The sequence below is a fragment of the Hemiscyllium ocellatum genome, chromosome 9 (genome assembly GCF_020745735.1).
Source record: "Hemiscyllium ocellatum isolate sHemOce1 chromosome 9, sHemOce1.pat.X.cur, whole genome shotgun sequence".
Classification (NCBI taxonomy): Eukaryota; Metazoa; Chordata; class Chondrichthyes; order Orectolobiformes; family Hemiscylliidae; genus Hemiscyllium; species Hemiscyllium ocellatum.
Window position 1 is genome coordinate 72,852,246 of NC_083409.1, and position 12,444 is coordinate 72,864,689.

General features: G+C 42.3%; 1 protein-coding gene across 3 annotated transcripts in view; it reads left to right on the forward strand.

The window, feature by feature from the left end:
- Nucleotides 1-12,444, forward strand: part of osbpl9 (oxysterol binding protein-like 9) — a 227,033-nt gene that overhangs the window by 118,720 nt on the left and 95,869 nt on the right. The window contains exon 1 of one of the 3 annotated variants that reach the window (XM_060830454.1): nucleotides 274-476. The exons of the other annotated variants lie outside the window; for them this stretch is intronic. Coding sequence (XP_060686437.1) covers nucleotides 453-476 — 24 coding nt within the window. The 5' untranslated portion in view covers nucleotides 274-452. Of the gene's footprint in view, nucleotides 1-273; nucleotides 477-12,444 lie in introns of those variants that run through there. 3 annotated transcript variants of the gene reach the window in all.

Sequence of the window (12,444 nt, forward strand, 5' to 3'; positions counted from 1 at the left end):
GTGCATGCTAAGCAAAACTTTCTTACAAGGTTTTTAATTCTGTTTCCTGCTGTTTATATCCAGCAGTTTCACATCTCGTGGTTCTCACATTGAAGAAGTCTTTGTGAAAACTTTAAATTAAAATGAAAACAGTACCTATATGTAAACAAAGAATGCGATGTCCTCCTAGAGCTCATATGTGATCATTCTAGACCAATCCGTGCCAGCTCTTATAATATACGTGTTCTTTAGCCAATCCGGGAAGCTGCTGTGTACAGCTTCTGAAGTTCACAGATTAGCAAATAGAGGAAGTACTGTGCCGTGTGGCTTCTACAACCAGGGTGTTTAAAATTACTTATGCATTTAGTTCTTTGTCTTGATTGAGCTGGAGGAAAATCAATTTTTTATTTTACCAAGACATTTTACAATGGGAACTTGAAAACTTTAATGTTGGAATGAAGTAGGTGAGAATAATGGCATTGAAAGGATTCGCCAGCGTAAGTTGCAAAACCTCTTTAATTAGGAAGTAGGCCATGGTGCTTTCTGTTTTAGCTTTCTTTGCCTGTGGTCATTTTAAATGGCGTGCTTTTAACTCTGGAGCTTTAAATGTGCTCAATTTGTGACTGAATAACTCTATTTTGGATTTTTACATGACATTTTATTTACAAATTTCAAACATTAGGACTGTGACATTGCTTCTGTGAAGACTGAAGTGGTTGAATATTTCAAGTCATTTTTTCCCCTAGTGATGTGAAGTAGCACAGAATTTTACTTTTGGTATTCTTGTATCAAAAGCAAATGCTCTCTCTCTCTCCTTCCTCCCACCATGGTTATGGAAAAAGTGTGTTTCTGTAATTGTTGCATCATGCAACTATGCATTTGCACTCTAAACTTCAGACTCAGAATATCAGCTCACTCTTCAAGTATTTAATGCATTGCAAATGAATTTATTGGTTGTAATCTCTATATGATCTTAATTTGTATTTGTGTGATAAAACTGTAAATTATCTATATATGTAATATCCTAGTGCTACTTGAGAAACTAAATTTTTTCACTGAATTTTAAAACAAATGTTTTAATTATGTTCCCCAACATATTTTACACTCTACTGAAAGCAGTGACTTGTGCTTGGTTATGGTCTGCAGGTATAGCCTGTTTTTCACTATCCTTTCCAAATGACCATCGCTCACTTATACATTCCGACAGTGATGTTGGCAGGGTCATCCCATACAAGCTTGATACTGTCCTTATGAAATCCATACAAGTTCACTTCCAGCAAGGTTAATTAGTTAGTGACCAGGAATAAGTACACTCGGACTGTTGAGGATATTTTTGTTTCTTCACTGTATGCACAGAAATCTGGCAAAACAGCTTTACCACTTCGTATAGAACCCACTAGAGTTCCATTCCTTTGATTTCATCGGAGTAAAAATCAGGCAAGTTCTTGAATAATTGAGCATTCCATTCCACTAGATGTCATCCAGGCAATGATGAGCAATTCATCCTATCCAGGCCCAAGATCCTGACCCTACTAACACATTGAATGAAATTGTAATGGATCAAACATGTAAGATTGAGGTATTTTCTAGATTGAAAAAAATACCTATTCAGCAACCCTTGCTTGTCTTTTAACCCAGGTGCAAATCACTTCATTATTTGATTTTTGATTTTTCCACGTTTTTAATAAAAGCTTTAAAGTTGGATCATTTTATGTTACTGACAGTACATACAAGAGCATAGTGAACATAATTTATTAGGAATAATTTCTAATCAGATTGACACTTCCTTGTTTGTCCATTATCATCCCATTTAGACCTTAAAATGAATTCCATGTCACTTCCACACACATTACTTTCAGTTCATTGTCCTGAAAGTATCCTGTTGTTGTAGTTCTTTCTAATTTGCTAATGCTAACTCTATTTTGTGTGATGTAATTGTGATAAAAACAGTTAAGGCAGACAGTTTGTGTCTGCTTTAGTTTTGTTAACTGAATTGTTTCCTCAGCCATTTTAACAGTACATCCAAACAGCCACAGGCAGTTTTCTTTTTACTGACTGTGATGCACGTTGCACAATATGAGAATTGTTAGAGAATTTAAATCAGTGGAAATAATTAAAATGTATAATGCTACCATTTCAAGATTAACTCTTGATGGACAGTTTGACAAGTGGCTGATGCCCAAAATTAATAATTTTCATCATGCAATTTGATAGCTCTATGTACAGAGATCAGGTTGTCATTTCAAAACATTATCATAGTGTCTTTACAGAACACCAGGAAGTCATTCAGCCTGTCCACGACATGCAAGTTTTCTGTGGGTCAATCCAATCACTGCCACTCCCCTGCTCTAAAACTGAGCTGTTCGAAGTTTATTTCCCTCAAAATGCACATTCAGCTTTATTTTGAAAGCATTGATCATCTGCTCTTTTACCACCTCATAGGTAGCAAGTTTCAAGTCATCACCAGCTGCTGTACAAAGCAAGCATTTTTGTCACTTCTCCCTTGTAGTTCTTGCCTCAAACCTTTAAATCTTTGCCCTCTGGTTCTTGTACAGTTGGCTGGATACAACAGTTTTTCTCTCTCTTCCTTACTTAAGCAAATTTATAATTTAATGTACCCATAACTAATCTTCCTTCAAACTTATTTTTTGTCCAAGAGCAATCCCAGCTTCTCAACCATGTAATTAAAATCCCTCCTCTCTCAAGCAGTTTTGGTAAATCTCTGTGATCTCTCATGGACCTTGATATTCTTGCTAGCATATTGTAACCAGAATTAGAAGCAACAGTGGCATAAACAAGGGTTTTATAAAGGTTCAGCATATTGCCTGCCTGTGTTCTCAAACCATTATTTACGGTGACCAAGATCTTGTGTGCTTTGCAGCTACTGTCTTCAAAGATATGTGCACATGAACCTCTATTTTGCTCTGTACCTGCACATTGTTTATAACTACGCCATTTAGCCTATATAATCTATAATTCTATGAATCTGTCACTCTTCCTTCTGCCAATATGCATCACCTCACATTTCTCTGTATAAAATTCAATCTGCCCATTCTAGTAGTGTATCTGTATTCTGTTAGTCAATTGGTGTGATCCTCACTGTCTGTTACACATCAAAGTTTGGTATTATTGCAAAGTTATGAAATTTTGATGGGAAGATATAAGCTTCCCGTGTGGCCTGGCTCATGCCTGAAAAACTCACTTGAAAAATATTATTTACCATGCCTCATTTTTCTGTCCTTAACCTAAGTTGACACTAACCCTTTTCTTACATGAATCTTAATTGTGTTAACTGGCCTCGTAGGTGTTATTTTGTCATAAGTTTTATTTGAAATTTATTGTATTTCCCTTATCAACTTACTTCATAGAAATTCCTTCAGACTTGCCTGTCTTTTAAAAATGTGGACTGGCTCTCCTTTACAGAAACTTTCCAAGTGTCTGCTAGTTTTTTCCTTGCCTGTTAATTCTTAAAATCTTAGCCAATACTGAGGTTAAACAGACTAGCCTGGTGTGGCTAGGGATATATCTAAGTAAGTTTGGAAGATGATGTCAAGTGCTTCTCTTACCTCCCCTTGCACTTTGCTTGCATCCCTGGTTGCCAAACAGTGTTCTCCAAAGGCTGTACATCCACACACGCTGGTTGGTGGCCACCACATTGGATTCTGTTTCTGGAAGTCGGTGCCATGTAAGATCCTCGATGATCTACACAGTATGAAGAAAGAATCAGGGCAAAGACTCGATACAAGCCATTTGAATTCAGCAATTTATTCAGTCTAAGCATAGACAACCTTTCCAGAACATTCTGCCCACCAATTTTCTGTGCATAAATTAACTCCGTTGTGGTTCTGTTTGCCGAGCTGGGAATTTGTGTTGCAAACGTTTTGTCCCCTGTCTAGGTGACCTCCTCAGTGCTTGGGAGCCTCCTGTGAAGCGCTTCTATGATGTTTCCTCCGGCATTTATAGTGGTGTGTCTCTGCCGCTTCTGGTTGTCAGTTCCAGCTGTCTGCTGCAGTGGCCGGTATATTGGGTCCAGGTCGATGTGTTTGTTGATTGAATCTGGATGAGTGCCATGCCTCTAGGAATTCCCTGGCTGTTCTCTGTTTGGCTTGCCCTATAATAATAGTGTTGTCCCAGTCAAATTCATGTTGCTTGTCATCTGCGTGTGTGGCTACTAAGAATAGCTGGTCGTGTCGTTTCGTGGCTAGTTGATGTTCGTGGATGTGGATCATTAGCTGTCTTCCTGTTTGTCCTATGAAACAGAAATGATAGAGTTACAACGTTTTAACCTACTGTTTATCTTAAACAATATCTTGTACCAGTATTTATTAAATATTCTAGCCATTATCTAGATCTCTAAACACACTCTCTTTTCCCCTGCTTTGTCCCAAGGAACAACCCTTCCTCATGCCAATTAATTACAGTATGTGCCATTCGATGACCATATTCGCCCTTTGCCAGTCTTAATTTTCCTCTTCGATTTCCCACTGTCCTTACTTTATTTGACCTGGTTCTCAATGGAAAAGTTGACCTGACATGCATTATGCAACCTTTTCATGCTTTATTGTTTTAATGCTCCCAACCACATGAGTGAAAACATCCACAGAGACATTGGTTCTAGTTCTGTTGATGTTAAACTTATTCCTTTTGATTAAATGCCTCTTCTAACAGGCCTTCTCTCAAGAAACTGAAGATCTCCTGTTCTATGCCCCAAGCTGGGGAAAATAGCTTTCCATTTGTGAAGATCACATCTTATTATTTCTTTTGTCTTTTTTGGGACTTTTGAAAAAAAGGAACATATTGCTTGAAACCAAGAAAACTGTATAAAAAGAAAGTGTTAGAGCGTGAAAAATCACTTTTACTGGAGCACATTATGAGTTATATACAATCTTTTCCTGGAATGGTGAGAGCAGAAGCAAGCACCATGGTGCCGACGGGTTCTGACTGAAGGACAGCTGGTTGACAGCAACATTTTGATTGGCTTCTAACCAGGTGACCTATCGCCTACAAAGTGAAAGTGTCAAAAAAAAACCTCCCTCCCTGCACTTGTCTTTTGTGTAGAGTACATGAAAATCTCCAGTCTAACTAGATGTCTTCCTCGCATCTTTGTCTGCAAATCCCCTATTAAGAGTCTGTTGGACTTTGGCTCAATCTACCAACTTACTTTCTTCTATGTGTGAGCCAAGTCCTGCGTGTTCTTTTAATGAAGCAATAGGAGAAGATATTCAATCTCACACTCTTAGTTTGTTTTAGCAGTAAGTAGAAAAAGTACACAGAGCTCTGGGTCTAAACCTTTCTGTCCCTGACAAACTACAAAATGTGTCAGTTCAAAAAAGTAGGACATATTTCTGCCCCTGACCCAGTCTTTTATACAGTTAAAAAACGTCATGCAATCACTGAGGTAGGATTGTCTTCTGATTGGCTGTGATCTGACTCCATTCTCCGCCTCCTCGCATTCCCAGATGTCCGACCCCACGTGACCTTCTTTTGCCCGTGAAACAGAGCATCACGTGATCTCCTTCTGCGCGCGTTACACAGCATCACCACAGGCTTCCGAATGCCGAGTATATTTACACTCGCAGCCAGCAATCTATTTTACACGTAAGCCATATATTTACAAGTCCGCCTTTTCGTTTCATGAAAATGTGACCAACAAACCAGTTTTATACATCACGTTCTATCTCCGATGCATAGTCTTCCCTTCTTGCCAGAGCCATGGTTTCCGTCTCCATCTGTGACATCTGGTAGGGCGGGGGAGCCTTCCCTTCAATTGCTGTAATGATTACTCTGTTCAACAAAGATGTAATACAGGGGATACAACAACATCCACACAACACTAACACAATGATCATACCAACGAGGGACATAAACACAGACACAATTAATCCTTTCCATTTCCCAAACCATGAGTCGAAAATGCCTCCTAGAGGGTTGTCAATACCTGAGTGTTCATGCATTTCTTCAGACAAGGTTCTTAGTCCTTCCAAGGCTCTGGTTACCGAGCCATCAGGTGCTGTATTGTTGGGGATGAACGTACAACATTGATCTCCGAACATCGAGCACACTCCCCCCTTTTCTGCTAACAACATATCTAAGGCCATTCTATTTTGTACTGTCATCAATGAGGTCGCTGCCAGTTGTTCAGAGAGTCCTGCCACCGCGTCTCTAGTTCTATAGGCTAGCCTGAGTACATTGTAATGTACATAATTAATTCGGTCGACATTTTTATTCGGCGTGACTGGGAATAGAGCACTGATAATTGGGAGATTCTCAAATCCTGCTGCTACCTGGTCTATCAACTTAGATTCATCAGGTACGCCACGAGGAATACCTATTGCATCTATGTAAGTGGTTGAGCCAGATGTGACATCAAACAAATCCCTGCGTGTTCGTACATGTGGATCTATTCCCTGTTGTCATTCTCCTCAGAGTGTTAAGGGTACCCCTAGCCTGACCATTGCACAGGTTCCAGACCAATCTGGAGGTAGACTAATCTGTAGTGTTCTGTCTCCACAGTACCAAAAAAGGTCAGCTCTGGCCCAAACCATTGTGCTAGCATTCTGCCAGCCGGTTACACCAGTCAGCGGGCATGTCTCCCAAGATTGTATTAGATCTTCGAGTGAAACAAGTGTAATTGTTGGCCCTTGGGGTAAACACTGGAGGTAACGTGGAATTCTTTACAGGTGGGAAAATAGCACTTAAGGTGGTACAATTTGGAGGGTCCGCCTGCATGGTGAGGGCCATCATGCAGTGAAATCCTGCTGGGTCTACATTAGGGAACAATGGGGCTGGGGTGGTAAATAGGGTTGGCCTGGCCGAGGAACACGGGACGCATTTACTCATATTCATTGAGATTGCGGTCGCTGTCATCCAGTCCAGCCATACGTTCTTATCCCCATACCCAGTGGCTAATTTAATAATGTCTCTTCTCGTGAGGTTGTTATAGTCTACTATCACAACTCCTGAACTTGGTTCTACCACCATGCTTGTTGTGTTTTCGGTTTGTGGCCGGTTCGTAGGAGGGTCCACTAAGGTTACCTTCACTAGTCCCATGGTATCCACTCCAGATTGATTTACACCTATTACAAAATAAAAGCTTCTGTCATCAATTCCACAGTAACTCTGTACCTCTTTGGGACCAGGGTTAATGTCGAATCTTGTCAGGGTTAACAAGAGTGGATTTTTTAGCTCTGAGGAATGATCGAGTTGCCCCTTAGTCAGGCTCACATGGTCTCGAACTTTCCATCTATTATCGAAGGGTGACGACTTCTTGGGTGTCCATCGTATCCCAGTCCACGTTAATACATGATCCCACGACAGGCATGGGTCATAGTAAATGGCATAGATGCAAAGATATACATCATACCCCCTCCAGCTCCCTGTATCTTGGCCACAGTCAATTACCTTGCATAAGTCAAACTGGTATATTGTACCACGCTTTTTATCACGTCTGATGTGTACCTGGCTCCCCGCCTCTTGTCCTGTTGATCTTTTGTTCCTGGAACTTTCTCCCTCGCCTGTGTGTTTGTCTCTCGTGGTTGATACCCCTATTAACAGTGGCATAACACTTATACACAAAATAATAGCCAAAACTCCCAACCCCAACAGCCTGGGGTAATGTGGGCTAGTTACAAAGATAGACATGATATCCTTTACTCAAAAGTTAAAAGTTTAAGACCCTTCTACTCTTTTTCTGTTCTTATTTGTTCTAGAGTTCTCGTTGGCGGTTCCGTAGCTGCACACTGGCTCCAATGGTACCAGCTTTCTCCTTTCCCCTGTAGTCTGACCGCATGAGATGTCCTCTCCACCACCTTGTAAGGTCCTGTCCACCATGGCTCCGACCACTCCGTTTGATCACCTTCAGCAGGACCCAGTCTATAGTAGATGCCACCTGGCTCTGTAGGTCCCCCTTTTCCGATCCAACCTGTTTGGAGAAAGCTGACACCAAAGCTGTTAGTTGGTCATAATAAGGTTTGTACCTTGGAGAGGCTCCTCCTCCAATATATGTATTCCAGCTCCTGGTCCCGGGAACTGCTGCCCTGTTGTTAGCTCGTACGGGGTGAACCCTGTGATAAAGTTTACTGAGCTTCTAACGGACATTAAAGCTAAGGGTAGGGCATCCACCCAGCTTAACTTTGTTTGTGCACACACTTTTCCTGTCAACACTTCCTCAAATCCCTCACTTGTCTGTCGCACCACTGCATAGGCTGCTTTAAGTCCTTCAGTTGGATGTCTGTAACAGCAACCATCTGTGAACGGCACTTCTTCTGGGTCTACTAATGGAATTGCCTGTAAATCTGCCCTAACTTTGGCGTCTCTCTATGCCCTTTCCTCACACATATGTGGATCTCCTTCTCCCATGTTATCAGCCATGTTAATTCCTTCGTGTGTAAAAATTATATGTGGTGCATTCAGGATTTTCTCTAACCTGGTTTGTCGCAGTGACGTCATTGTAAAGGCTGTTGTGTTCACATAGGCCACCATACTATGTGTCGTCAGTACTGTTAGTGAATGTCCCATGACTATATGTGCTATCTTTTGGAGAATTTTTGCTACCCCTGCTGCATGTCTTGTACATGGCGGGTGTCTGTCCTCTATTGGGTCAAGGGTAACACTTACATACATCAGCACTTGCCTGCCTCTCCCTTTTTTCTGAAAAAGAACACCATTTATTGTGTGTACATTTTCAGAAATATCGAGGAAAAATGGCTCTTTGTAATCCGGGACCACTAAATCAGCAGCCCGCGTTAGGGCCTGTTTAAGAGATATGAAACTTTCGTCTGTCTCCATGGTCCACTGTAAATGGGCCGACAAATTTCTCATGCCTTGCTCATTTACCATGGCCCTTAGAGGGAAAGTGAGCTCCCCATATGATGCAACGAATTGTCTACTGTATCCTGCCAACCCAAGAAATGAGAGCATGTCTTTTACAGTGACTGGTTTGGTATGATGCAGAATGGCGGATCTATGGGACAGAGACACACCTGTTCCCTTAGCGGAAGTAACTCTATCCAAAAAAGACACCGTTCGTCTGCAGCATTGCAATTTAGCCCGTGAAACTTTGAAACGGACGTTATACAGGAGAAGCAGCAATGACTTTGTGGCTGCCAAGCAAGAAACATGGTCGGGTGCCACCAAAAGAATGTCATCCACATACTGGATCAATACCACCCCCTTTGGGAGCGTCGGATCCTTCAGCTGCTGTTTCAATACCTGATTAAACACCCCAGGCGACGAAATGAACCCTTGAGGGACCCTTGTATAACGAAGTTGTTGGCCTTTGTAGGTGAACGAAAAATGTCCCTCAAATGATCAGCTAGGGGCAAACAGAAGAACACGTTGGCCAGATCAGTGCACGAGAACCACTTATGGTCAGGGGTCAGTACAGACATCACAGTGTAGGGGTTTGGGACTGGAACTGTTGGAGTAGAAACAACACTATTGATCCATCTAAGATCATGTGCCATCCTATATTTGCCTGTATTCTGCTTCTCTACAGGTAAGATAGGAGTGTTCCAGGCTGACTGGGAGGGTTCTAGCACCCCTGCTGCTACCAATCCTTCAATCGTGTCGGCAATGCCGGCTTCAGCCTCTGGTTTGTGTGGGTACTGTCTCTGCCAAATCGAAGTGTGGTCTACTAAATCGAATGTGATTGGTGTGATGTGTTTGCAGTGACCAACGTCCGTCAAACCTGCTGACCACAAGGTATCCGGTGGAGTATCAAGCATCGTCGCAGCCTGTAGATGGCCTGTCTTTTCCCTGCCATGAAACCTTTCAATCTGCCTATGTTCCAGCAGCACCTTGTCAGTTGTCCTGTACATAATTCTATAAGCTTCAACCGATGGTGAATATTGTAAGCCAGGTAACTGAGCCCAAACCCAATCAGTTAGCGCCATCAAGCGTTTGGACATAGGTCCCAAATCCTTGGCCTGATATTCAGCATGCACTGCCAATGTGACATGCGGTATAGCTTCTTCAGACATCTCATACCATTCCAACTGTTCTGCAGTTTGTTCCACAACACCCGCTACATCTTCTGTCCCTAGCAGAATGCAACTGGAGGAAATATCCCATTGAGTCCCTTCTAGGTGTTGATAGAATACATGCTGATAGATTTCATTATCATCTCTATCATAATATAGGGTAACATGAAGGGGATCTGCAGGAGGAGCATAGGGATGCAGCATCTGAACCAGGGTCGCCATTGGTTGTATAAAGACTGTATGCCGTAGTTCTGCTTGTTTTCGGGTTCAAGGAGTCCAGTACATATCTGCCCATTGCCCTTCTGCCATTGGTGAGTCGTCTTTTGGGAGGCCTTCTTTGTTTCAGTAGCCTTCCTTCTAGCCTCATCGAGCTGTAACTTCAGCAACTGCACTTAAGCTGACTCGTTGCTCAGTTTATCTTCATCCTGTTTTGTCCTGTAACGCTTCATGTGATGTGTCAAGTGTTTTTCCCACTGTTCTGTAGAACAACCTGGGATATCAGGATTACTCTCCATTGCCTCTTTTACTTCCTTAGGCATCCCTGCCATAACGGGATTCCTAAATAACGTGGTCTGTAGCTGACCCGACCCTGGATGGCTCCCCGCAGTATCTGTCCACGTGCCTTTACATCTAGCCAAGAAGGCAGGCATATCCTCGCCCTCCTTCATTGTGAAGGTGAGCGAATGCATCGCTCCCGGTGGAATCGGGAATCTATCCTTCATCGCCCTTCCCACACAGGTGGCATGCTGCACAAATGGGTCTGAGTCAGGTAGTAAGGTGGTCCCTGCAGATGCTTCAATCTGCTTGTATCTCCCACATACTCAATTGTTTGCCCAATAATGATCTCCAGTCGCCCATAGCTAACTTGTGGCCTAGTGTGTATTGGCAAAATTTAGTCATCCAGGGTCCACATCCCTCCATGGGTGGGGGCATTTTATCCAAGATGCAATTCATGTCAGTATATGTGAAGGGCTGATAAACATCCCTCATATAAGAGCCTCTATAAACTAAAGGCATTTGGTGGTGCTGATATTTTATGGGCTGCCGCAATGTATCCGATCATAACTGTTTTCAAACGGGGGCTGTACCCCTGATGGGCCATGTTCGATGCGCATGGTAAGCGAACCTTTTAAAGTGACGGGGTATGTGTTTGGACAGTCCTCTGGTCGGGACTCGTCGTCTTCACTATCTGTGCTATTCCTTGACTCCTCCTTATCCCAGTTTTCCCTATTTCTTTCTTCCCTTAAATCTCTCCTTCTCCTGTCTGAGAATCTGTCATCTGGTAACTGACCTGAACTATGTAATCTTCCCCCCCCTTTTCATTCTCAGCACTATACGGTGTCGAGTGAGCATCTGGCTCTTGCACTGCTGAATATCTCCCCTGTCCTGGCTGTTCTTTGTTTCTGCTGTGCGTGATTATCATCCTGCTTGCTTCCTCTGCATTCTTAACCCTTTGTTCAACTTCTAATGTTAGTTTTTCTACTTTTCTGATGCTTTCTTCTACTGCTTCCGTCAGTCTTTCTTTTACTACGTTGTACTCTCTTGTTTCTACTTCTTGCACATCTAACAACCCTTCTTGAACATACATATGTGGCATTTGTGTTGCAGGATATGGGGGTGATTGTGCCTCAGACAATTTAGGATACAATGGCACGGATGGTCCTGCCTTTTCTGTTTTAGAGGTACCACCTATTCTCTTTTGTAATGTTTCAACCACTACACAGGCTAATGTCATGTTGTGCAGATGAATTCTCCTCTCTTCTTTCTCTTCGCCTTCTTTTGTCCACTTTCTTCTAACCAATATTGACCCTTTCTTTCCCTTCATATGCTCTTCTACTTCTAATTTAGCTTGCTCTTCTGCTTTTCCTAAAAACGGTGACAATTTCTTCCTTGTCTCATCTTTAGGGACTTTGCCCTGTTTTTGTAATTCTTCCCAAATCTTGTCATATTTCTCCATCATTGTTTTTTGTTTGTTCTTTGCAAGCCCACTGACTAACTGACTTCTGGCTTTACCCCACTGCTGTTTTACGGGCAACATTAAGTCGGAAGAACATCCTCCGTATTCTTCACATTCTTTATCAAATTCCTCTTCTATTTTATTTATTTTTGTTTTTAATCCTCCCATCCAGTAGTCAGTTTGTTTGGATATAATATAACCGAGGAACCAACCCAATCAGAGACAAATCCAGTGGCCAGTCAGTTTGTATGGAGTACACCCGAACAACTGACCCTTTCAGTGAGAATTATCAGCAGTTTCGTTGTCACCGTTAGGTTTCCACTGCCAACTCTCTCTCGCTGAGACACCACCGTCTTTGACTCCGTGACACCACTGGCTTTTCTGCCACCCTCTGTACATTCCCCAATATAATTTTAAACTTTCAACACATCAATCAGAAACCAAAATTTGTGAGCGTTGCTTTTATGAGATCCTGCTTAATGGACTTTAAACCTCCTCACACTTACGTACCTTGGTGCTTTTATGAGG